General features: G+C 42.2%; 1 protein-coding gene across 1 annotated transcript; it reads right to left on the reverse strand.

The window, feature by feature from the left end:
* Positions 1 to 2,029: 2,029 nt before the first annotated feature.
* LOC147112488 (uncharacterized) lies at positions 2,030 to 24,408 on the reverse strand. Its single transcript, XM_085996779.1, is given in 4 exon segments — positions 2,030 to 4,069; positions 5,183 to 5,287; positions 18,268 to 21,457; positions 21,459 to 24,408. Coding segments are annotated over 4 exon segments (6,276 nt in total). The 5' UTR covers positions 24,321 to 24,408; the 3' UTR covers positions 2,030 to 3,950.
* Positions 24,409 to 25,696: the final 1,288 nt, after the last annotated feature.

Below are 25,696 nucleotides of genomic sequence, written 5' to 3' on the forward strand. Positions count from 1 at the left end.
ACTGTGAATAAGGGATTCCTATGGCGATGCAGCAGTGACGACATCAAGCTGTCTAAGCAGCCAATTATATTGCAGAATTCTTACAGACAGGAAACCAAGAAATGAGAAGCTGCTTTTATCCGAACTTTTTAAAAATGTTATAGAGCAAAATATAGATTGGAACTTTCACATGGGGATAAGGTAGAAGCTGAAATATCATGAACAAACTTTTGAAAAAAAACATTTTGTTCTAAAATTTTTTTTAAATTGTAATTTTTATCATAATGGAGAAATTTGACACGCCACAAATATAAAAATTCGTTTTTCAGGGCCTGAACGTTTGTTTACCAATCAATACACTGTTAAAACCCCAGTTATACCTATTCCAACAAGGCTTAACATTTAATGGGGTATTTAACAGTGAAATTACCACGAAAAAGCCCAAGTTTTCATCAGTTTCATTGATTAGACTGATTGGGGGCTATGGGGGGGGGGGGGTGTCCACAGCGCAGCCAGTGTTGGAGCAGTGAATGACTGACCGCAACTTCAGGATTTCCACGTTTAAATCCTGAAACTGCAGTCAGTTTTAGAAGGGTAATGACGGCAAAAGCTTACCCACCGCCAATTTGATGTGATGATACAAAAATGTTTTACTTTACTTATTGCTTGGCAAGTAGATTTTTAAAACCTGACCAGATTCTAATTTGCTTATCAAAAACTGTTCTCAACTGTAACTAGTGAAAATTAATCAGAAAAAGAAAAATGCACCATTGTGTATACAAAGGGATAGAAATTGGGCTAATTTTAGAGCCCCGAAAAAGTTAGCGCCCCCTCGGCCAATTTTCCCAGGTAGCACCCTGAGAGGGAGGATGGGCACTACTGGAAGCGACCCGCGACCCTTAGGGTGCTGCGAGCCAATATCGCGGCTCTATGTGCTGCAGCACATCACGCCGCGGTACTGCAGGCCTTCCTCCCCTTATTAAAGGGGAGGGGCCTGGTGCAGCGCGTCCCGGCGCCCAGCTGGGCCACCAGGGATCGGGAGTGCCGGCAAATGAGCCCGGCACTCAAGAGGAGTGCCAGGCTCACGGAGAGCAGCCGGCACGCCGCAGGGTGGGGGGCTTCACGGGGGCCGGGGACAGCAACGGGGGCAGGTGCTGGCAGGAGGCCAGCAACAAAAATGGCCGCCCACCACCTCCCCTTTAATTAGCGCCGCCCCGGCCGCAGGTAGGCCCCCCTCACCCCGGCGGACATAGCGTCCAGCAATAAGTCGGAGGGAGCCACCCAATATTACAGTCGGGGTGCGAGCGGGGTGCTGCGTACGGTGATGACGTCATCGCCGGCGGCACAGCACGGCACTAATGGTTAGCGCCGCCGCTAACCTCCCGCTGAATTTCGTGTGAGGCGTTAGCGGTGCCACGCCCAGACGCTAGTTGATTTAGGGCGCTAACAGGAGGCGCAAATCAACCGAATTGAGCCCCCAAAGAGCTTAGTCAATGAGGTAGGGAAGAACTTCGACTGTCTGCAAAGGACTCCTCGTGGGAAAAGCTTTGTACCAGTAGGGCAATTTGTAAAATTACCCCTCAATTCTCTTCTTACCTATTTTTCTGTCTGTTTTTTGTGGTCAAGGTCAAGGATGATTGTGCTGGAAAATAAATGCTTTTCCACTTTTGGCAACTAGATCCACCATCAAGCACTCTTGCATCAGCTACAACATGCCCAGATGAAAATGAAAGCCCTTTCTAACATACACATTCTGCATATTTAAAATCCATGATAACTTCACTTAGTGCATCCCTAAATGTTTGCACAACATTTTTCTCATTGTCAGCTATTATATGGATGAATTGGTCCAATTCTCACATTTGACCAGCATTTGTGTGACCAGCTAATTTTTGTCTCTTTTTTTCTATCCTGCGTTATCACAAAAGTGCAAGAATCAACAATTCACAAAATCACAAGTCTTAGAAATGCTGAATATACAAGTATTAAAATACTAAAATACTTATTTTAATGTGATAGCTTTTTAGCTAGTAAATAAGAAACATTTCAATTAACTTCAAAGCAGGTTTATTTCAATTTTGCTGAAAATCTGCAATTTAACCAGAACTCAACATTTTATTGTCCAATATTAACTACATTTATAAAGCATGACATACACTATTGAAACTAAATGCAACTGTCCACATTAACTTTAAGATACAACTGTTGGTTGCAACTTTAAAACAAATAGCAATATAGTGTAAAGACAAGTACATAAATTACACTGCTGATGAATTTCAATTACAAGTTAAATTGAGTGTGGATCACAGGTAAAAGAATGATATAATGGTCACTGGCTATTGTAAAATCCCAGTTCATGCACTCAGAACATTAAATTCAAATTCCAATTATGCTTTCCACATATGTTTTCCTGAAGCAGTTTGTTTCTTAAAAATATTTTTTAATATAAACATATTTTCACGTGTAAATTGTATCAATTTGCAACCTTATAGCAGAAATGAAATTCAGGATGTATGCATAATAGCCTGGATTTTGCAGTATGCATAATGGCCAGGATTTTGCAGTCAGCGCTGAACAAACGGCGCTAGTCATTCATTAGACATACCCATAGACTTTCTGTGGGCTTTTGCACTGCGACTTGTGGTAATTAGAGAGTCAAAACAGGGGATCTGGGATCTGTGTGCAAGCAACGGTGTGTCTCCTTAACCAATCAGATTGAAACACGCAGAGTTTAAACCAGGAAGTGCAAGTTAAAATATTTAATTCAATGCCAAATTATGTACAGAACGCTAAATAAAGAGAGGGAAAGAAAGATGGACTAAGAAAGAGAGATAAAACAGACAGAAAGAAAATATAAAGAAAAATTTAATTATTTTAAATATCCAACAATAATTAAAATATAAAGGAATGAGACTCCACACTTTTAAAGTAAATTTTCAGTGCCAGAGAGGGTGTTTGGCAGTAATGAATACTTATCATGGTGTTAAAAATTCACTTACAAGCTAACTTTTTCTGGCATGTTTAGTGGGTATCACATAAGTACTGCAAATTCACGCCCTTCCATGTATTTGAATGCCGAGTCTGTAAGCGAGTTACTGGTATAGCGAAGCTTCTGGAGAAACAGGGCATCTCGGACAGCAACTTCCTGATTTCCATGTTTAACTGCACATGTGCGGACGCCGGAAGTTGCTGTCCGATTTACTCCTTAATAATGGTGAGCACTGATAGCCTCACTGTTATTTCCACCGCAAAATCCGGGCCATTGTCTTTTTTTTAATCATGCCAGTAATTGCTTAGCACTAAGTTTTGTGTTATGCTAAAATTATCACTGATATATGCATACATTGACATTCATTACTGTCCAACTTAAATGTATTTCTCTTATAGACTATTATAGATATTTTAATATCTACAAACCAATCAAACAGCACTACAAATTACAAATATCTGAAGAGCCATCCTGAGAACATTTTAGAGGAATGGTACATTTCTTTATTTCAGATTTTCTTCCCTTGCCTCCGAGAGAAGCTGATCTCTGCCATACAGCGTTCTCCGCCTGGGAGAATCTAGACAGCATGGGCCACAGGTTTCGCCATGAACAGCATCAAAACTGGTTTGTGATTGGCTGATAAAAAGGAACATTTGCCAAAACCTAGGAGATCACTTTTTTTCTCTTCTGTTCAATTTTATATTGTGGTTCTGTCCCTAGCCAGCCTGAAAAAAATCTCATACTCTCAGTAGTGGCAAAATGGACTGATGTAACAATCAACCTCAGGAATCTCACCACCTGCATTCAGAAGCAAATATTCTGCTGTCTGTGATATTACATTACCATGAACATACAATTAGGAAAGAATATCAGTTAAGTATGATTAACAAGAACTTTAAAATTTTTATGTAACACATTAACAGAACATTAAATATTTGCATCACTCAGTGCCCAACTCATAGTTCCAAGCAACACATTCATTTCATCTTAAATATGGATGTAGATGTTTAGCTTTGATCCTTTTAGACAAACCGATCCTTATGGGACCAGAACAAGTTTTAAGAGGTTCAATTCTCAGCAATCCACTTGACAAATAAGATCCTGAACATGAAACAAAAGGAATGTAGTCATAATTGTTTCAGGAAAGAATGTAAGATTCTGTAAATATACACTAAATATCTCTATGCTATGGAATGATAAAGAGGCAAAACAATCATTGGTATGATTACATTTAGCAACCAATTAGAGGACAAAAAAAAGTGAGCCTAAATAATGTAAATATTCACCAAACATTAGTCAGCCAAGTGACACAACAGAGGAGAAATTCATCATCGTTTTGCTCATTTTTTTGGGTGCAAAATGAAGAATTTCGAGTTGTGGTCTCCCACATCCGACCTCTCCCAGAAGTGATTTAGCCGTCAAATTGGAAGCTGGTGACTTTTAGGTATCATGGGTGCCCGCCTGAAACAGGGGTTAGGCACCTTACATTTGTACTTCGGGGTCCTAATGTTGGTTGTAGGACCCCGATTGAAACTCATGTACAAATGGGTGGAGCCTGCACCGTGCAAGCTCCATGTAGTTGTATAAAGTCTTGACCGGCCTAACCAGCAATCTTTAAAGGGACTTCTGGAGGCCGCTCAAGAAATGGGCATAAAACTATTTCAAAGTTTTATTTCTGTGGAGCCAGGAAGAGCAGGAGTGATTCTCCTGGTTCCACAAAAATACTGGCCCCAATATTAGCAGGGAGGTGGGGAGGAGCCCAGTGGTGGGAGAAGAACCCAGAAAGGCCGGAGACGTGGAGACCATGCTGATCTTAACGGCCAGGCCTCATTTAAATAAATCACTGCAGATTCCCGTCCGACAGCTGGCCAGATTGACAGCCTGGCCAGCAGGTGGGAGCAAAAATTAGTGACAGGAGGCTGCAGCCAGGGACCCAGGAGAAAAGTTCAGGACAACTGAAAAATTCTAACCAGTTATACTCCTACCAAGTGATTGAGACCATCATTTGCAAGCACCTGGGGGGTAGTTGTGTGACTGTCTCTCCTAAGAAGCAAAAAGGGGCATTCATCAGCCTCAAGGAAACTACAAGAAAAAGGTTGTGTTTTAATTTAATAGACAGCTAATAGTTCTAAATGTATATAAAGGGAAATTAATCGTCAGACTTCATTGTTGTACAAGGACATGTGTTGTAGTATTAATAATGCTAAGTGTTACCTGTTTTACTGTGTATACTATCAGCCACAGTCTTTTCATAGTTTGTCTGGAAATTAAATGCTGATGACCAGGTTTTAGCTTCTCTGGACTCATGGCTACTGTATTCTGTTAAAATTACAAAGCATGATTCTCATGAAAACAACAATGAAAAGAAAAAAAATGATTTTGTTTCATTAATTTTCTCTGTGAGCTCCATAACTGTTCAAATTAATTGTATAATATTGTTACAGTAGATGCATTACTAAGCTTCACTTCAGGAAAAGTATTCAAATATTAGTCTCACAACAGAGAACACCTTGAGGGAAATGTTTAAAACTGTCAAAAGAAAATAGAATCACCTCATTGATATGGCTTTGAATTGGGAGTCAGCAGCACCAAATAGAGAATTTGCTTTGCTTTTGTAATCTACTTTAATCCTATTGCAGACCTCCACAGAGATTGCCAATGATTGTAGCTATAAACTTATTAAAGGGGCCAGATTAAGTCTGCCCAAAAATATCGACTGGATAAACAGAACAGGAACAGTTATAAATGAGAACTCAGTTTCAGGAATATAGCTGTATGGCTTTTAGCAGAGCAAACAGAAGGAAAGCATTGAGGAAATAGTTCCTTCAGGAGTGATACATGGGGGAGGAATTTTAACCCACAAGAACGGGTGGGTTGGGAGCGGGTGGGAGATTAAAATTTTTGATTTTCAGACGGAAGCAGAACTCGGCTCCAACGCGCCCACTTCCAGGTTTAATCGGGATGTGTTTGGATGCAAACGATAAACCTACTCGCCGAAGTCGGGGATTTAATTATTGCATGCAGGTGGGTACTTATTGCCACAATTAACGTCCTTAGGAGACGTTAATGAGGTCTTTTCAAATTGTTTTTACTTGGCTACAAATTTAATTTGTGCAGCACGGAGGGGAAACTGACCAGGGAAACAGAGGCGGGTTTGAGCAGCAGTTCAGGTGGGTATTTAAACTTCTCGCTGTCCCATCTGAATAAAAGCTCACTTATTGCAGCTGGTGTCTCTGTTCCCTCTGGCAAACGTTTGGCAGAGAGTGATTGTATGGATACAGCTTTTTTCAACCTTGGAGACTTTCAAATTGACAAGCTCAGAATGGGAGGTGCGTTGGATGAGTTTGACAGCACATCACATGAGGAAGACCATTACCATCCACTGCAGCCATAACGTGCTGTGGTGGGATCAGCATGTGCACAGGCAAGATGTGGACAGGAGAGATGTGCGCAGGAGGAAGGGGCACAGATCGCATGAGGCACTATCTACGCCACAGCATTTACAGACAGAGGCTCAGTTTCCTTGACCTCTCAGAAGAGCAGTGCTTCCGCAGGCTGAGGTTGTCACATCAGGTGGAGGCAGACATCTGCAGCCTCCTAGAGTAACACCTGCTCCCCACTGGACCTGGTGGACTACTGCCCTTAACTTTTTGCTTCCGGATCCTTCCAGGGTGTTACCAGAGATATATCCAGGATCTCCCAGTCGGTTGCACATAAATGCATCAGGCAGGTCACTGATGATTTGTTTGCCGGGGCCGACAATTTTGTAAATTTCTCATGATGACAATAGCCAGAGTGAGCATGCTCTCAGATTTGCATCTTTGGCTGGATTCCCACAGGTACAGGGTGCCATTGACAGCACATACATGGCAATCCGAGCACCGCCACAGCAGCCAGTGGTTTTTATAAACCGCAAGGGATATTCGTCCATTAATGCGCCACTGGTGCGCAACCACAAGAAGAGGTTCATGGAAGTCTGTGCTGGATTCCTTGGGAGCTGTCATGATGGGCTAGATTTTCAGGGAGCCGTCAGGCGGGGTTTCAGGCGTGTGGGGGGGGGGAAATCCCGACTTTGGGGGTCCCGCCACCATCCCGCCCAAAACCCCGCCCCACGTAAGTTTCAGGGGCGGCAGGTACCCGCCCCGCACTGGGACCCGCCGAAACCAGGCGGGAAGGGATTCGTGCCAATTAACTGCCTGTTAACAGGTAGTTAACAGGCAGTTTTTAGCCTAATCCCCATTTTGAGGGGTTTCGTGTGGGTTTCCCGACAGCTCCAAACCACGCCAGGTTGGAGCGGCGGGCCGTTGGGTTGAATGAGTTGGAGGGGTCGCGATATCGGCGCTCAGGTGAGTGATGGGTGCATGAGTGTAAAGTTAAGTGTGTTTGGTGTGTCTAAAGTGTGTAAAGAACTTTTACTTACCTTTACTTACCTTCACAACCTTTCTTCCTCTAGGCATCGGGAGCGCATCAGTCAGCCAGAACTTAAAGCTGAACGGCTGCGATCTGTCAAAAGTGAAAGCCTTCAGCTTTTAGTGCTGCTGAGATTTCTAACTGAGTCTGCGTAGGACTCAGCTTAGAAATCAGAGTGTCAGTGTTTGACAGCTTCAAACAGCTGTGAAACACTGATATTTCATCTGTCAGAAATCTTGACAGATGAAATTGCAGTCTGTGACATCACCTTTTGCCGGGTGGCCCTTAATTGGCCTGCTGAGCCCTCTGGGCGGGCTCAACAAGGTCAATCAAGGGAAAATTGCGCGGATTGGCCGGACGTCGAAGTAGGCGGGTCAGAAACCCGAAAGGGGAAGTCCCGCCTTCTTCCCGACAGGTTCCACAAAATCGACCCTGATGTATTCATACTGTAGCAGTCCAACATACCAGACTTTTTTGTTCCAAGAAGCAGACTTAAGGACTGCCTCTTGGGGACAAGGGATAACCCCTTCAAACTTGGTTCATGACACCTGTGAGGAACCCCACCAATGAGGCACAGGAGCACTACAATGAGAGCCACAAGACCACCAGGTATGTCATTGAGCAAGCCATTGGAATGTTGAAGATACCCTTCAGGTGCCTAGATAGGTCTGGAGGCACCCTTCAGTAATTGCCAGCGAGGGTATCCAGAATAATAGTGGTGCCCTGCACAACAGAGAGGATTGCAGGTGGAGAAGGATGAAGGAGCTCATCAATCATCTTCATATGGGAGAACATAGGAGGAGGAGGAAAATGGGGCACCCATCACCAGATTATCTGCTTACGTTGCTGCCCTGGATTCACCTTTTGCAAAACATAAGAAATGAAATCCTGCAGTCTGCTCCAACCACCTGGACCAAGCCCCCGCCTCCCTCCCTTTGCATTAAACAGTCCTTCAACCACTCATCCACCCAATGGATACAATCATGTATTGACATTCATCCTGAAACAAGTGAAAGGTCAGGTTGAGACTCAGGACGCAATAATGAGCAAGATGTGGAAGTGGTGCTAATCAATAAATTTTATGTGGGATTATAAAAAAAAGGATTCTTACCAACATAACATTTTCTCAAACACCCATGTGCATACACTTGGTGAATTACAATTTCTTCAACTTACACTTCCTAACGCTTCTATGTGATGTATCTTGTGTGGCTTCAGCAGAGGTAGAGGCAGACTGTGCAGATCCCTGCCCTGACTTTTGAGATGCATTTGGCCTATGACCTCTGGGTGTTGGAGCCCCTGAGGGCCACACCAAAGACTGCTCCACCTGCACCTGTGCAGGGGCAGACTCAGCTATCAGGAGACGAGGCAGCATGTCAGGTACTGGCTGAAGGGGTGGAGCGGAAGGCAATGGGTGAGAAGTGGGTACGCTTTGAGTGAAGTACCCACTTCCAGGTCCCCTTCTGGCATCATCCCTCTCCTGGGCCAGCGCCACATCGCTCCTACCACTCTGCTACACACCAGCTTGGTGGAGATCAGTGAAGCGTTGTAAAGCCACGGACAAGATATCTATCATCCTGTTTAAGGCAGCAGACAAGTTGACATCCAAAGTCTGCATGGCTGTGGTCATGGCCTGTATGGACTCATTTGAGAGCCATGCTTGAAGCTCCAGAGGTGGCCACTCATTCCATGGCAGACATTCTAGCAATTCCCTGTGCCACCAATCTACTAGTGATCGAGTTGGACTCTTCCACCCTCTCTGCTATTGTGGAGAATGTGCGTGGCACGTCTGTCAGTACCTGGCAACGTTGCTGATGCACTCCGGCATTCTCCTTCTCCATGATAGCCCCAGGGTTCAGCATCTGTGTCCAGCTGAGAAGAGTTTAAAGAGGTTTGCGCCCCCCCAACATAGACTCTCCACAGCTGTCCCTGCCACCAATGTCTGATCGTGCTCACTTGTGAGGTGTGAATCACCAGGTGAAAACCCAACTAACTGTTCTTAAGTGGATCCACCGAAGTACGAGCATCTGCGCTGGTGCATGGCTGTACGTCCTGTGATGGTGCACCCTCAGATGGAATGAGGTCCTCTGAGGAATCGTCCTCATGGATGTCCTGTGACACTTGCTGATTCCTGTGCGTGAAGGCCCTGGAAGACAAAAGGGGTACGATTTAGTTGTGGCAAAGTCACAATCTTGACAATCACTATACTCAGTCTTCTCATAGTTCAGTCATTGATGAAATAAAGTCAGCATATGTGTGTTAGAGATAGTTGTAATTCTGTCACCAGCTATCTGAGAGCTCCCTGTCTCTCCATCTCCAATGGAGAGTGGCGCAGATGTGCTACTTATCTCCAGGGCATCTTCCTCTGCATCTGTGAGCTGGACTATTTGTGGTGGCCCACCACCAGTCCTCTCCCTCTCCCTTGTGTTTTGTGCTCTCTTCTCCTACAAGGGGAGAAAAAACAGATCTGTGAGTGATTAAAGGTGAGCTATTCAGCCGATGGATTCAGAGCATTTGGTGAGGGTAACTATGAGGTAGAAGCATCACATTGCATAAGGATTGGGGTGAGTGGCAATGGTGGATAGATAAATGAGGAGGTGATAAAGTGCACAGAAAGTGAAGGGTACTTCTGAGAGTTGAGTGGGTGCAAGGAGTAATGTGATGGAGAAACCTTTGTAAGACAGAGTGAAAGGTGGGGCTTAAAGCACAGGAATCAACAAATGTACTCACTTTGCCTGGTCATTAAACTGCTTTCGACATTGCATCCAAGACCTGGGCACCACATTCCTGCTGGTCACCTCCTCAGCTACCTTCAACAATGCCTTCTTGGTGAGAGCCGCAGATTTTTTCCTCCCATTGCTGGGGAAAATTATGTCCCCCATGCTCCTGACTGCACCCAGCAGTAATCCCAACGATGCATCATTGAATCTGGGTGCTGCCCTTGCTCTATATCCACCATCCATATTGAACACCTCCAATCTCCATATGTGCACTGTCCCTTTAAATGCAGCTGAGCTCACATCATGCGGTGCGCATCACACATGCTGCACAGCTTGGAAATGCGAAACCCGGGAGTCACAATTAATTGGTACAATTGAGTTGAGATCACAGATTCAGACCCACTCATTTGACTTCTGGGTTTCGCCCACGAAGACACCTTCATATTAATATCGGGCCATACTGTCGAGAAACAATTCTTGAATCAGAAGTGGGTAACTTCATATTTGTGCAGGTTACAAAGAGATCCATTTGTGGATAGCTCATTGCTGGAATGGTGATCAACAATTTCCAACTACAGAAATTGCTCATAAGGTTGAAATGAGCTTTGATTCAGGGCTTGCCAAAGTATGCTCCCAATAGATGTTGAGTAGAAATATTTCAGAGACCAATTTACAGAGTGCAGGATCTGCAACTAGATCCCACTCTGCTCGTTTGCAAAAGTATTTATTTCTTTTCCAAAAACAGACCAACTGGTGAAATTTTATGAGCAGCAAACATCTTTCTTTGAATGTTTTTCAAATCAAACTAGTTGAAGTGCAGAGTTGACTTCTCTGAAATCTCTGTGCCCTATGTTCAGTCACCTTGTAAGCAAGCTCTTAGTATTACAGTGATGTATCGGTTGCTAAGGAAATTAAATAGAAGTTCTTTACTTTGTGTACTTCAAAACATTAATGCTACTCCAACTCCACCATTACGTTCTGAGGTTCCTGTGGAAAGCCACCTCTGGTTTCTGGACCAATAGAGGGTGGCATCAGAATTCAGAAGGATTTTCTGTTCTAAAGGGTCATAATGCCTCAAGCTGAGAGCAGCGATGTTGAACAAATTTATGCCACTGTTTTACACACATATGACAAAGGAGACCATTTTATAAAAGCAGGAGACGTCACTTTTACTTTGAGTACTTTGTTGCACCCAAGGAACTTCACTCTTAATCTGTGCAAAAAAGAAAAGTTCAGGGTGGTATCCCTCTCACTTGCTAACTTAATGGGAGTAATTTTCACTTTCTCTTTAACTGAACACCCTGTTATGGTGATTCTGTTGTTTTGTCTGTCTTTCACCTTTAGGCCTTTAATGGTGGACTTTAGAAAGCATTACTTAAATAAGGGTAACACTTTTGTTGAAGTTGAAATCAGAGGAACTTCTGGGATTGCAGTCTGATGGCTACGTGAATGTCTGCACTCTTTAGCTCACTACAGCTAACCTCTTGGACACACTTGTACAAGTCGGACGGTTTACACCTGAACCAGAGGGGAACCAATATCCTTGCGGGGAGGTTTGCTAGCACTGCTGGGGGGGGTTTAAACTAACTTGGCAGGGGGATGGGGTACAGAGTGGAGCTATAGCAGGGGGTGATTTACAGCCAAATACAGAGAAAAAAACAAGGCAGAGCAAATATGTGAAGGCAAAAGGGAATATGGCAGGGCTGGAAGGCATTTATTTTAATGCAAGGAGTCTTGCAAATAAGGTGGATGAACTGAAGTTGTTGTTGAACACATGGGAGTACGATATTGTTGCTATCACGGAGACATGGTTGAGGGAGGGTCAGGACTGGCAGCTCAATATTCCGGGGTATAGAATCTTCAGGCGAGACAGAGGGGGGTGTAAAAGGGGAGGGGGGTGTTGCAATATTAATTAAGGAGTCAATTACTGCTGTAAGGAGGGATGATATATTAGCAGGTTCCTCTAATGAGGCCATATGGGTAGAACTTAAAAACAAAAAGGGGGCAAGCACTTTGCTGGGAGTGTACTATAGGCCACCAAACAGTCAGGGGGAGATAGAGGAACAGATATGTAGGCAAATCTCAGAAAAGTGCGAAAATAATAGGGTAATAATAGTGGGGGATTTCAACTTCCCCAATATTAATTGGGATAGTCAGAGTGTGAAAGGTTTAGAGGGTGCAGAATTCTTAAAGTGCATCCAGGAGAGCTTTTTGAGCCAACATGTAGAAAGTCCTACAAGAGAGGGGGCGATACTGGACCAAATTCTGGGGAATGTAGCCGGGCAAGTGGTGGAAGTGTCAGTAGGAGAGCATTTTGGCGACAGTGACCATAATTCGGTGAGATTTAAGGTGGTCATGGAAAAAGACAAAGGCGGCCCGGAAATAAGGGTTCTAAATTGGGGAAAGGCCGATTTTAATATGATAAGGCAGGATCTGGCCAAAGTGGACTGGGAGCAGCTACTTATAGGAAAATCCACATCAAAGCAGTGGGAGACTTTCAGAAGGGAAATAGAGAGAGTACAACGCCAACCTGTTCCTGTAAAGGTCAAGGGTGGGACCAACAAGCAAAGGGAACCTTGGATGACAATGGATATACAAAAATGCATTAGGAAAAAAAGGGGGGCTTTTGGCAGTTACAAAAGACTAAAGACGGAGGAAGCCCTAGAGGAGTATAAAAAGTGCAGGGGCATACTTAAAAAAGAAATTAGGAGGGCGAGGAGGGGCCATGAAATAACACTGGCGAGCAAAATAAAGGAAAATCCTAAGATGTTTTATAAGTATATAAAGGGCAAGAGGATAACCAGGGAAAGGGTAGGGCCCATTAGGGACCAAAGTGGCAATCTGTGTGTAGAGCCAGATGATGTAGGCGGGGTTTTAAATGAATTTTTTGCATCTGTGTTCACTATGGAGAGAGACGATGCAGACATAGAAATCGGGCAAGGGGACTGTGACATACTTGAACATATTAGCATTGAGAGGGAGGAGGTGCTAGCGGTTTTAGCAGGCCAAAAAGTGGATAAATCCCCAGGCCCGGACGAGATGTATCCCAGGCTGCTGTGGGAGGCAAAGGAGGAGATTGCAGGGGCTCTGACACAAATTTTCAGAACCTCTCTGGCCACAGGGGATGTACCAGAGGACTGGAGAACAGCTAATGTAGTACCATTATACAAGAAGGGTAGCAGGGATAAACCAGGGAATTACAGGCCAGTGAGCCTAACATCTGTGGTAGGGAAATTATTGGAAAAAATTCTGAGGGACAAAATTAGTCTCCACTTGGAGAGGCAAGGATTAATCGGGGATAGTCAGCATGGCTTTGTCAAGGGTAAATCATGTCTGACAAATCTGATTGAATTTTTCGAGGGGGTGACTAGGGGGGTGGATGAGGGAAATGCTGTGGATGTGGTTTACATGGACTTCAGTAAAGCTTTTGACAAAGTCCCGCATAGGAGACTGGTCAAGAAGGTAAGAGCCCATGGGATCCAGGGTGCCTTGGCGCGTTGGATCCTAAACTGGCTGAGTGGCAGGAGGCAGAGGGTGATGGTCGAAGGATGCTTTTGTGACTGGAAGCCTGTGTCCAGTGGGGTACCTCAGGCATCGGTGCTGGGTCCCTTGTTGTTTGTGATCTACATAAATGATTTGGATGAGAATGTAAAAGGTATGATCAGTAAGTTCGCAGACGACACGAAAATTGGTGGGGTGGTAAATTGCGAGGAGGAAAGCCTCAGGCTACAGGACGATATAAACGGGTTGGTCAGATGGGCGGAAAAGTGGCAAATGGAATTTAACCCTGAAAAGTGCGAGGTGATGCATTTTGGACGGACAAATAAGGCAAGGGAATACACAATGAGTGGTAGGACCCTAGGAAGTACAGAGGGTCAGAGGGACCTTGGTGTACATGTACATAGATCTCTGAAGGCAGCGGAACAGGTAGATAAGGTGGTTAAAAAGGCATATGGGATACTTGCCTTCATTAGTCGAGGCATAGAATATAAGAGCAGGGAGGTTATGATGGAGCTGTACAAAACGCTGGTGAGGCCACAGCTGGAATACTGTGTGCAGTTCTGGTCGCCTCACTATAGGAAGGATGTGATTGCTTTGGAGAGGGTGCAGAGAAGATTCACCAGGATGTTACCTGGGATGGAGCGCCTCAGCTATGAAGAAAGACTAAACAGGCTGGGGTTGTTTTCCTTGGAGCAAAGAAGGCTGAGGGGGGACCTGATTGAGGTGTACAAAATGATGAGGGGCATAGATAGGGTAGATAAAGAGGAACTTTTCCCCTTAGTAGGGGGGTCAATAACAAGGGGGCATAGATTCAGGGTAAGGGGCAGGAGATTTAGAGGGGATTTGAGGAGGAACTTTTTCACCCAGAGGGTGGTTGGAATCTGGAACTCACTGCCTGAAAGGGTGGTAGAGGCAGGAACCCTCACAACATTCAAGAAGCATTTGGATGAGCACTTGAAATGCCATTGCATACAAGGCTATGGACCAAATGCTGGAAAATGGGATTAGACTGGACAGGGATGGATGGGCGGCGCAGACACGATGGGCCGAAGGGCCTCTTTCTGTGCTGTAAAACTCTATGGCCTAGAAATTGGGTTTTGTCTTAGCCAGGGCTTTAGCGCCGGAAGTTAGTGCTGGCGCTAAGTCCCCCTGCGCGCGCGCCAAAAATTCAGTAGCGCCGCGCCCAAACGGCTGCCGGCGCTACTGAAGGGTCTTAGCGCCTGGAAAAGGGCGTTAACTGCCGTTTAGCGCCGCAATTCCGGCGCTGCGGCACCCGATGCGGTGCGACAGGCTGGGGAAGTGCAGGCCTCCTCCTTCCGTTAAGGAGGAGCTGCCTGCACCCGGCCGCGGCCCGCGCAAATCTGTTTAAAAATGAGCCCGGCACCTCGGACAAGTGCCGGGCTTGCATCTGTTCCGGGGGGGGGCGGGGGGGGAGAAGTCCGGGGAGGGAGCTGCGGGCAGGCGGCCGGCGGGAAAGCGGCCGGCCGCCGCGGGGCCTTTAATGCGCCGGCGCAAACACATGTTGGACTCTGTTGCCAGAGTCTTAGTTGCAGCTGCCACGGGCGAGGCGGCCGCAACTGAATTTCGGCGCTGGGGCCCATCGGCATGGCAACCGGGACGCTGCGCACACCGATGACGTCATCGGTGCCGGCGCAGCGCTACCGGTGCAACGCCGCTTTAGGGCCCCAGGGAATTTTTCAACTGGCCATAACTCTGGCGCTAGCCCCTCTAGCGCCTCAAAAGCGGCGCTAAGGCTAGTGAATTTCTAGGCCTATGACTCTATGACACTGGGCGTAATTTTCACTTCACTGCTTGGGCAGTAAATTGGCGGAGTGGATTGGGAATGAAAATTCAGTGGGTTCTGTAATGGCCGGATGACCCTCTCCGCCAACATACTGCCCTACCATTGAAGATGAAATTTACCCACATTGTATCCAACTGAATGGTTAGTTGTAGTAAGCTAAAGAATACTGACTTCCACGTAGCCATCATACTGCAATGCCAGAAGTTCCTCAAATTTTAAGCTTAAAGAAAAGGCTACCATTATCTAAGTACTGCTTTCAAAAGTCTACCATTAAAGGTCCAAAAATTATGCTGGCTTCAAAGTAAGACAAAAATGCCAACAGAATCACCACAACAGGGTGTTTAGTTGAAGAGACCTCATAAGGTTATACTGATGTCAACTAAGAATAACTAATATAAAAGGGTGAAAGGAAATTTTAAAAAATTGTGAATAGCCACAAAAGGAATCAAAACCATTTTTAAAGCTATATATGACATTCCTCTGCCCACTATTTTAATGCAGATCATAGAATCATAGAATAGTACAACACAAAAATAAGCCATTCGGCCCATTGAGTCTGTGCCAGCTCTTTCAAAGACCAAGTTAGTCCCACTCTCCCCATTTCTCCCCACTTTCCCCTTATCCCTGCAATTCTTTTCTCCAATTCCCTTTTGAAGGCTACTATTGAATATGGATCCACCACCCTATCAGGCAGTGCATTCCAAATCCTAATCACTCATTGTGTAAAACAGTTTTTCCTCATGTCGCCTCTGGTTCTATTGTCAATCAAAAATCTGTGCCCTCAACTCTTCAGCCGTTGGAAACAGTTTCTCAATTAACAGATGTTAACCCATTTATGTTCTGGGCTAACATGTTGATTGAGAGTTATGTTGGGTAGCAACTGGTTAAACTAATTCTTCCAGTCAGTTTCCACAAATAAAAGCTGTGGGTAAATTCTAGATGGAGTTAGTCGGTAGAGGTCAGAAAAGCCTATGCTATGAAGAAACTCAAAGCATTATGCTTTAAAATTGGACTTCTGTGTAAATGTCAATGTTGTAGTCTACCACTGGGAAAATAACAACTATGGCTGCAATTAAATCATAGGAACAGAAGTAGGCCATTGGACCCCTCAAACCTGTTCTGCCATTCAAATAGATCATAGCTGATCCGTACCTCAACTTCATTTACCTGCCTTTGCTCCATATCCCTTGATACCCCTTGCCTAACAAAAACCTATCAATCTCAGTTTTGAAATTTTTAATTGACCCAAGACCACAGCATTTTTAGAGAGTTCCAGATTTCTACTACCCTTTGTGTGAAAAGTGCTCCTGATTTCACTCCTAAACAGCCTAGATCTAATTTTAAGATAATAGCCCGGATTTTGCAGTGGGTAATGACGGCAAACTGTCAGCATTCGCCATCATTACCCCTCTGAAACTGACCGTAACTTCAAGATTTAGCGCATGTGCATCTAAATGCGGAAATCCTGAAGTTGTGGTCAGTCATTCACTGCTCCGACACAGGCTGCACTGTGGACCGCTCCCATAGCCGGCAATCAGTGAAATCAGTGGAAATGACAAAAACTTGAGCTTTTCGGCGCTAATATCACTGTTAAATACCCCATTAAATGTTAAGCCTTATTGGAATTGGTGTAAGTGGGGTTTTAACAGAGTGTTGACTGCTAAACAACCGTTCTGGCCCTGAAAAACTAATTTTTATATTTGTGGAATGTCAAATTTCTCCATTATGATATTACAATTTTTAAAATATATATATATATATTTTAACATTTGTTCATGATAGTTCAGCTTCTACCTTAACCCTATGTGTATGTCTCAATCTTTATCTCGCTCTCTGTTACATTTTTTAAAATGTGAGGATAAAAGCTGCTTTTTACTTCCTGGTTTGCTTGCTGTGAGAATTCTTCAATGTGATTGGCTGCTTAGACAGCTTGATGACATCACTGCTGCACTACGCTAGGAATCCCCTATTCACAGCACTACAATCAATTACATGTCGAGAAACCTAAAATTTTTGCCACAGTGATCGCAGCTTTCTCTTCTTCGAGGTCAGCGGTGATCGCCGCTGCATCGCCACTGACCGCAAATTACGGGTCTATGTCTCACTCGGCCCCCAAACACACATCAGGGATGACCCCGATTCCACAATCCATCCTTCACAACCAAACCTGCACATCTACAATTAAGCATGATTACTTATTCCAATGGTATTGCTGTCATGAGGGAATCACAAATGGCAACAAATAGAAACACAAACATTTAGTGATAAATTCATGGAAATCAGTGAGTTGTTTTTAATGATATGAATGGGCCAGACAAGTAGATCACTGCAATTCCAATTATATTTAGGACCCCTCAACTAAAGTGTGCACATAAAGTTTCTTAACCTTATCATCCTCTCCAAGCACAGATACTTCAATTCTTTCCACATCTTCAACTATAGCAAGAAATAGTTTGTCAATGAAATCTAGATGTATATCCCTGGCACTTAAATTGCTGTTTGAAAATATAACAGGAATCTGAGGTACCATGCATTGGATAGAATCTGTGAGCAATCCCACCCTTACATCTTTCTCCCATCTTGGGTATCATAAAAGAAAACACGTAAAAAGAGTAGAACAGAGTGGTACCTCCTACTCCATACCAAGATAGGATACATATTAGTCCCTCACTATATTTCGCAATCAGTTTTTAATGTCTTTCTTGTTGCCTTACTCATTCAAAAATGCAGGAATTCTTTCAGTATTGTAAAATTCAGAGTGGAATAGCGAAAAACTTTAAGTATCAAATCTTAACTTCCCAGAGTGTTGACTTTAATTTTTTCACAGATCATACTTGAATACAAGGTTATACAAGCTTACTCACCTGAGACTTCATGTGGAGTATACATTGATTCCTCCCTTTCTGTTTCTGACACATCAATTGCCATTGGTACCTCCTGCTCTCCTTTAATGACTGACACCCTCTTGGCAAACACAGGAAATGTATGTTGTAAAGCAGCTTGTCCTAAGTGGTCATGATCTTTTTGACTTAAAACAGCTATCCCATGTGGAAGAATAAGATGCTGTAAATCATCATGCATTGGACCCAAATGTAAATTGTTCATTTTATCAAGTCTACCTGGCAACTCATCCAAATCTTCTGTGTTGTTGGCAATCTCAGTTACATTTTCTTCAGACACACTGTCAGGCCATTCTGATTGTCTGCTGATTTCATGAAACAGACAAAGCTCCTCTAGCACAGCATTAAACTGCTCCTTCATTTCAAAATTTGTAATATCGTTCTTTGAATTTATAAACGGTTTCTTGGATTGTCTCACATCAACATTAAGCATTGTTGATCCTGTAGCAGAATTAGTTTGTTCAAAGTAATCATTTCTTCCATGACCAATTGTGCTGTCAGGTCTCTGTATTTGGTGATCTAAAGAGTCTTGTGACATTAAGCAAGTAGATGTTTCATACTCACTGGATTCCTTTATATATGAGTTATACATAGTTTTAATCTGACACAGTAAAGGGTCTTGAGTCTTTGTTGTAGTGGAAACATCTTGCCTAAATTCCTGCTTAGGAGTAAAATTCAATTTAAGAGGTTTCCTATCTTCTTCCAAATTATGTCTACAGACAGCAGGAAGATCATTTGTAAGGGACGATCCTTGAAGGGTTCTTGCTGGATCTACACTTAAACTAACCGATGTACTGGCCATTTCACTTGTCTTCTGCTTCTGTCCCTTTTGGTCCATTTCGACAAATACTGTATCTGCACAAGAAAAACTGTCTAAAGACTGCATTAATACCTCCTTCTGAGTATCATGCAAAGATGTCAGATCATTCTGAACAGTATTAAGTATATCATATGATAATTCCTTACTTTCTTCCTTGTTCTCATACATACTGGATTCTGTGTAGACTTGCTGATGGTCCACATTGTGTTGCTGTAATTGATCTGCTGCACTGGCCAATTTATAATTTGTAACTGAAGGTTGAAAAGTTTGAACATAGCGTATATCGTTTTCTTCCTTAGTTCTACTTTGTAGCATGTCAGGTAATCTTAAATGAGAATATTCTTTTTTATCTTTTTCACTGACAATTACACTCTTGGTTTCTTCAGCAGAGTTATTTATGTTACTCTGATGACCTTCCACTGAACTGGATTTGAAGCTTGACATTTGAGGTAGCCAAACCTTGTTTGATTTAATGTTATCGTTATCATAAATAACCTGTTTTGTTATGCTCTCATTCTCATTATACATTTCCTTGTTGCAGCAGTTAATCTCGCTAATAAATGTAACTGTATCTGGTTCTTCAGTATCAGTATTGAGGATAATTTTTTCAAAATTGTCAAAAGCAGATCCGTAAGATGAAGTCATTTTAGATAAGCTATTAATTTTTATTCCTAGCTGTTTGCTTTCTTCTTCTTTCACTAACATAACTGATTTTTTATTCCCTTCAATTTCTGATACAGTAAATGTAGTCTTTTCTTTTGCAGCAGTATCAGTGCTAAATGTAATAGCAGCTGTTTTATTGCTATTGCATCCTTCCAGCTCTTCTTTCATTTCACAGTACTGTGAAGTATTTATAGTGCTATTCAAGCCTGAACAATCTTTCAGCAAATTATAAATATTGGAACACTGTACTGTTTTATCAGTACACTTAATCTGAGCCATATGCCTATTGCTAGCCTCAGATCGAGGGGTTTCATGAAATACATTGACTAAATGTGTCGGCACATCATCACTGCCATTTATAAGACAACTAGGGCCATTCACATGTTCGGCATAATTTTCTGAAGAATCATTTACAGTAGTATCTTCAATCATCACATTACAAGTGACTGGTGTTTGAATATTTGCATACTTTGAAGCACAAATTATGGTGTTTTCTTCAATATTGTTTTCAGCATCTAATACAGTACTAAGTATTTTACCACCCTGATGTTCTTCCAATATTTCATTCTCATCACTAAGGGGTGAAGTAATTACAGGGTTACTCAATGCCACAGTATCTTTGCTTGAATTACTGAAAAATGAAAATTGTGCTAGTTTATATGAATAATCAGTCTGAGATTCATGTATATTTTCAGTATCAAAGTGAGGCACTGCATGTAACACATTTACTTTTGCATAAAGATCATTATCTGAATGTTTAATATAATCACAGCTACTTGTAAATTTCTGCAGAGACTCCATTTCCTTTTTGGAAATGTAATTTATTCCAGTCCTTATATAACTCAACAAAGATGGTTTTTGTCTGCCTAAATTTTCTGAAAAAACAATCTTAGTCGCTTCTGAACTATTCTCAGCACTAAGCACAACAGGAGAGGCACAATGCTCATCCAGTAGCTTATTTTGATGATAAAGTAATATATTAGCAGTGCATGTCAATGATGCATTATCATTGGTCAAACTGCAAACACTAGAGAATTGTACAGATTCATTTGCACACCTAATTTCAGACTCCTTCCCACTGTCACCCTCTAACCAAGGAACTGGATGTAACACATTGACTGCTACACTGGCCACATTACTGGTAGTGCTTTTGAGCCACTCAGGGCTGGTTAGACATTTAAGTTGGCATTCTGCTTTATTTTCTGAACAATTATTTGCTTCAGTGTCTTCAGTCACATTATAGGCAACTGATGTTTGAAGACTTCCATTTTCTGAAACCCCAACTATGATCTCATCATCAGTACTATTCTCGGTAGTGCTAAGCATTTTACTGCATTGAGGTTCATTCAATACTTCTTTCCCATAGTTGAAATGTGGAGTATTTTCAGGCATACTCAATGTTGCATGTTCTTTTGTTGACACACCCAAAATGGAAGATTGTGCTAATTTGTCTGACCATTCAGACTGAGACCCATGCCTATTGTCAGTATCAAAGTGAGGAATTCCATATAATACACCTAGTTCTTTGCGAACATCAGTATTTGTATGTTTCACATAGCTTAACCTACTCACATATTTCTGCTGACACACTCCTCCCCTTGCAGAAATATCATTCACTTCAACCTTTTTAGAACCTTCCAAAAATGTTTGTCTGTCTGTATTCTCTAAAAAAAACAATTCTGGTCTCTTCTGTACCATTCTCAATACTAAGTACAGCAGAAGTAGCTTGATGTTCACATAGTGCCTCGTTTTGATGACAAAGTGGCATATTGGCAGTACAACTCAATAAGTTATCTTTTTTGAAACTGTAAACTTTGTTTACACATTCAGTTTCAGACCTCTGTTCTTTGTCACCCTGCAACCACAGGGTTGCTTGTAATACATTGACTACTACACTGTGCACATCACTGTCGGTACCTTTGAGGTAACTAGGACTAGTTACACATTTAAGCTGGCATTCTGCTTCTTTTATTGAAAAGTCATTTAATTCAGTGTTATGACAAATTGTGATCTCTTCTTTAGTACTATTCTCTGTATTACATGTGGTACCTAGCATTCTACTAATATGATGCTCCCCTAATATTTCTGGCTTCTGACTAAGTAGTAAAGTACTCAACTGTACACCATCAGTCACTGAATTGCTAGAAATGGAAAACTGTTGTAATTTATTTGTACAATCACTCTGCATCCTATATGTACTGTCGGTATCAAAGTAATGGATTACACTTTCTGTGTGAATGTCACAATCTCTATCTTTCACACGAGGGCTGCTCAGATATTTCAGCTGATGTTCTGCTTCATTTTCAGAAATATCTATTCCAGTTTCTTGAGGCCATTCCACAATAGAATCTGATTGTTGTCTACCTGCATTCTCTGAAATTATTTTGGTTGTTCCAGAACTGTTCACTGCACTATTCTTAACACTAAATGCAGAAGCAGCAATTTCTGTTGCATAACTGTCTTCAGGTGCCTCATTTTCACGGGAGAGCAGTGAGACATCATTGATGTTAATCAAACCCACACTATCCTGTGTTGAACTGTTAAAACTGGAAGATTTTTCTATTTTGTCTGCACATTCAATTTTCATCACATTCCCATAATGGTCCTTGTAATGGGGTACTCTATCATTGTTTTTCACAAGGAGAAAATCCGGTCTAGGTACACACATCAGTTCATGTTCTCCCTCATTTTCTGAGGTGCCATTCCTGTCACTGTCTACACAATAGGCGTTCAAATTTTCAATTGGTTCATATATTGAAATTATCTCTGACTTTTTTTCAAATGCTTCACTAGAATTGATCAGAAGACATCTAGATCGACATTCATGGCTATGTGAATGTATTGCATCCTGAGAGGTCAAATCTACTATTGGTACTGTTGAGAAGACATCAGTTTCAGCATCACTATGACTACAGAAATACTGCAGTATGTCACAAACTGGCTCATCATCTTTTTCTAAAGATTTTTTTTCAGTCAATGAAGTAGCTTCCAATATTTCTAATTTTATCTCTACTTGAGAATTGCCACGGTTTTCATTTTCACTTGAACTGGTAATCTCACAGGTATGTCTGTTTTTACTGTTTGAAATTTCTTGCACTTTTTGCATCAATTCTGCTTGTTTTTCCTCTGGTAACGGTAACTGGACTATCAAAGCTGCTTCTTCAGCTTCCTTGCCATATACAGATTGGTTCTTTTTATCGGGACTTTTAGAAATACCTCCATAAATCAGTTCTACCACTTCTTTAGCAGCATCTACGCTGTCACATCTGACATTTAAAATTCCACCTGTTCCAATAAATCTGTTGACATACAGAGGGCTGTCTATCTCCCGGGTCTCATCAGCATTTATACAAGCTCCTTCACTGTTATAAATTTGGTTTCCAGTAGATTCCTTATTAACAGTAATATCATTATCTCCATGGTAATACATGTTGACTATTGCAGTCTTTTCATTCTCTAATATTGCTGGAATCTTTTCAATGAAAAACCCAGAGCTATTCTCAGAAGAGGCGTATTCCAAAGGTACATCTACCATTTTTTGAGTGTCCATTTCATAAGCAGTTTCATTCAAGGTAGAACTATGAAGTGAACATGAACTTTGTTCAACATTTACTGGTTTTATATCAATACCCAAATCAAAAACAGGTGTCTCAGTCTGATTAAACATCCTTGTGTCTTTTTGGATCTCATTGTCCTTTATTACAAGTGGAACCAGCAAAACTGACTCTTTATGATCCACAGTTTCATTTTTAGTATTTGCAACTGGTATGGGATTCAACTGTGTTTTTTGTCTGCATTCTTGTTCCTCATGTTTTATGTTGCTCATTTCCCTCCTTTCATCCTGTGGTCCACATATTTTTACAGATTCACTTGCCTCTTTTTCTTCTGATTTAACCGATTCACAATTCAGCAAATTGTCTATCTTGTATTTGTGGCAAACAGATTTGTTGCACATGTCTTTTTGACTTCTCACATCTTTGGTGACAGTAATGCCACTTGAAATCATTATTTTATCCAAAACCTGTTCATGTTTCATTTTTGCACTATATGGCATTTTATTATCCTGAACATCAGTTTTATAGTCAAGCAACAGCATGTCCGTTTTAGAAGCCTTGTTCTCAGCAACACCTGGAATTAACACACCCTGAGAACTTTTATGTTTCACTTTTTCAATGTGTTGTTCCATTTGTAAAGGCACCATTAAGTCTGTTATTCCTAAATTGTGATCTTCACAATTTGTAGAATGGTTTTCAAATCCATATTCATTATTTGTATATCTGTCTGGTTCAATAGCATTGCTGCTGATGTTGCTTTTCTCATCTGTAGCCTTTCCCTCTGTATTTGAATCAATGAAACACCCATTTCTATTTTTTAACAAATCCTTACTATTTGCACAGGATAGATTTTTCTCAATTGACTCTTCAACTGTATTGCAGGGACCACTGAAAAGTTTCACTCGCTTTGAAGCTGGATGTTCCATGTCATTCTCAGAAACTTTGTTTATAGAAAATAATTGTACAATAATATCCTCCATCTGAAGACCTTTCAACAGAAATTTGGATTATGGAATAAGCTAAAACAAAAAGCAGAATGCAAAGTTTAGCATTGTCAATTTGAACTGTTTCAGTTAAAAAAATCCACATTGGTTCTTTAAGTTCTGTAAATATCAACTAAAATAACAGCATACGGTAGGCTAGATACAGTCCCCACCACTTACACCATCCCCGTTTATCTTGGACAGCCACCTATATAGAACAAATGGCGCTAACCATCTAGAGAAAAGAGCCCCAGCCTTTTCAGTCTTACATGATATTTGTACCCTCTCAGTTCTGGTATCATCCTTGTAAATCTTTTTGCACTTTCTCCAGTGTTCTCCATTAAAAGTAAGGTCACTATTTTTTGCCTCATACTGAAGGGAGGTTTGAAATCTGCACAATGAGGGCAGCACCTACGACTCCCACATTTAGTAATGACTCCTTGGGAGTCTTGTTATGGGAGGTGCAGTAAAGAAGGGTAGCACTCTTTACTGCCAGGAGCAAGCTACTGGTGCGAGAAGTTGAAATCAGTATCCAAGCTCTCTATTCTGGAAGCAAGAGGTTCAGAGACAGCAGAAGTGCCATGGTAAGGGTGCACACCTTTTTATATGTACTTACTCTTTGTCTATAAAAGTCATGGCCCAAATGTGAATTATTCTCTCCTGTATCCGCAGGAAGATGACATGCAAAGCAGAGAAAGCATTTATCAATTTTATACAACACAAGCTGTTGGGCCAAATTGTAGTGGGGCACAGTAATATCTTTCACATTGCAGTTCAAAGTTCAGCTCACAATTACTGCCAACAGATACACTATGAAAGCTTATTTATAAAGTCCTGCCACTGGGAGGGACATGGCCTATTTTGAGCTGCTCAGATATCCTTCTTATACTGGTTCACTTCCTTAATCTTCACTGCATTGGCTACACTTACAATGTGTTACTCAAAATGTATTAGGTTATCTCTGATTGAAGGCTTTGCCTTGGAGGCATGCGGTAAACCTTCTTCCTTATCTCTTCCTGTAGGTTCTTCCCAAGATGAGATCAGAGCAAATGTCACCATAGACCCTAGCACATCACAGCAACCTACATTCCCCCTGCCTCCTACACTAGCACAGCTACTAGAACACAGAGAAAGTAGGGATTGAGCCTGTAGAAGATAGAGTAATAAAGGCACAGAGGAAGGCCATTCGACCCATCGAGTCTGTGCCGGCTCTCTGTAGAGCAATCCAGTCAGTCCCATTCCCCCGCAGACCTGCAAGTTTATTTCCCTCAAGTGCCTATCCAGTCTCCCCTTGAAAACACTGAGGGCCCGATTTTGTGGCTTGTGTGGGAAATGGTCGGATTCCCCCGAATGTGGGGTTCTGACACACAAAA

Source organism: Somniosus microcephalus, chromosome 9, assembly GCF_052327205.1.
Source record: "Somniosus microcephalus isolate GS21.2 chromosome 9, FLI_Smic_1.0, whole genome shotgun sequence".
NCBI classification, from domain to species: Eukaryota; Metazoa; Chordata; class Chondrichthyes; order Squaliformes; family Somniosidae; genus Somniosus; species Somniosus microcephalus.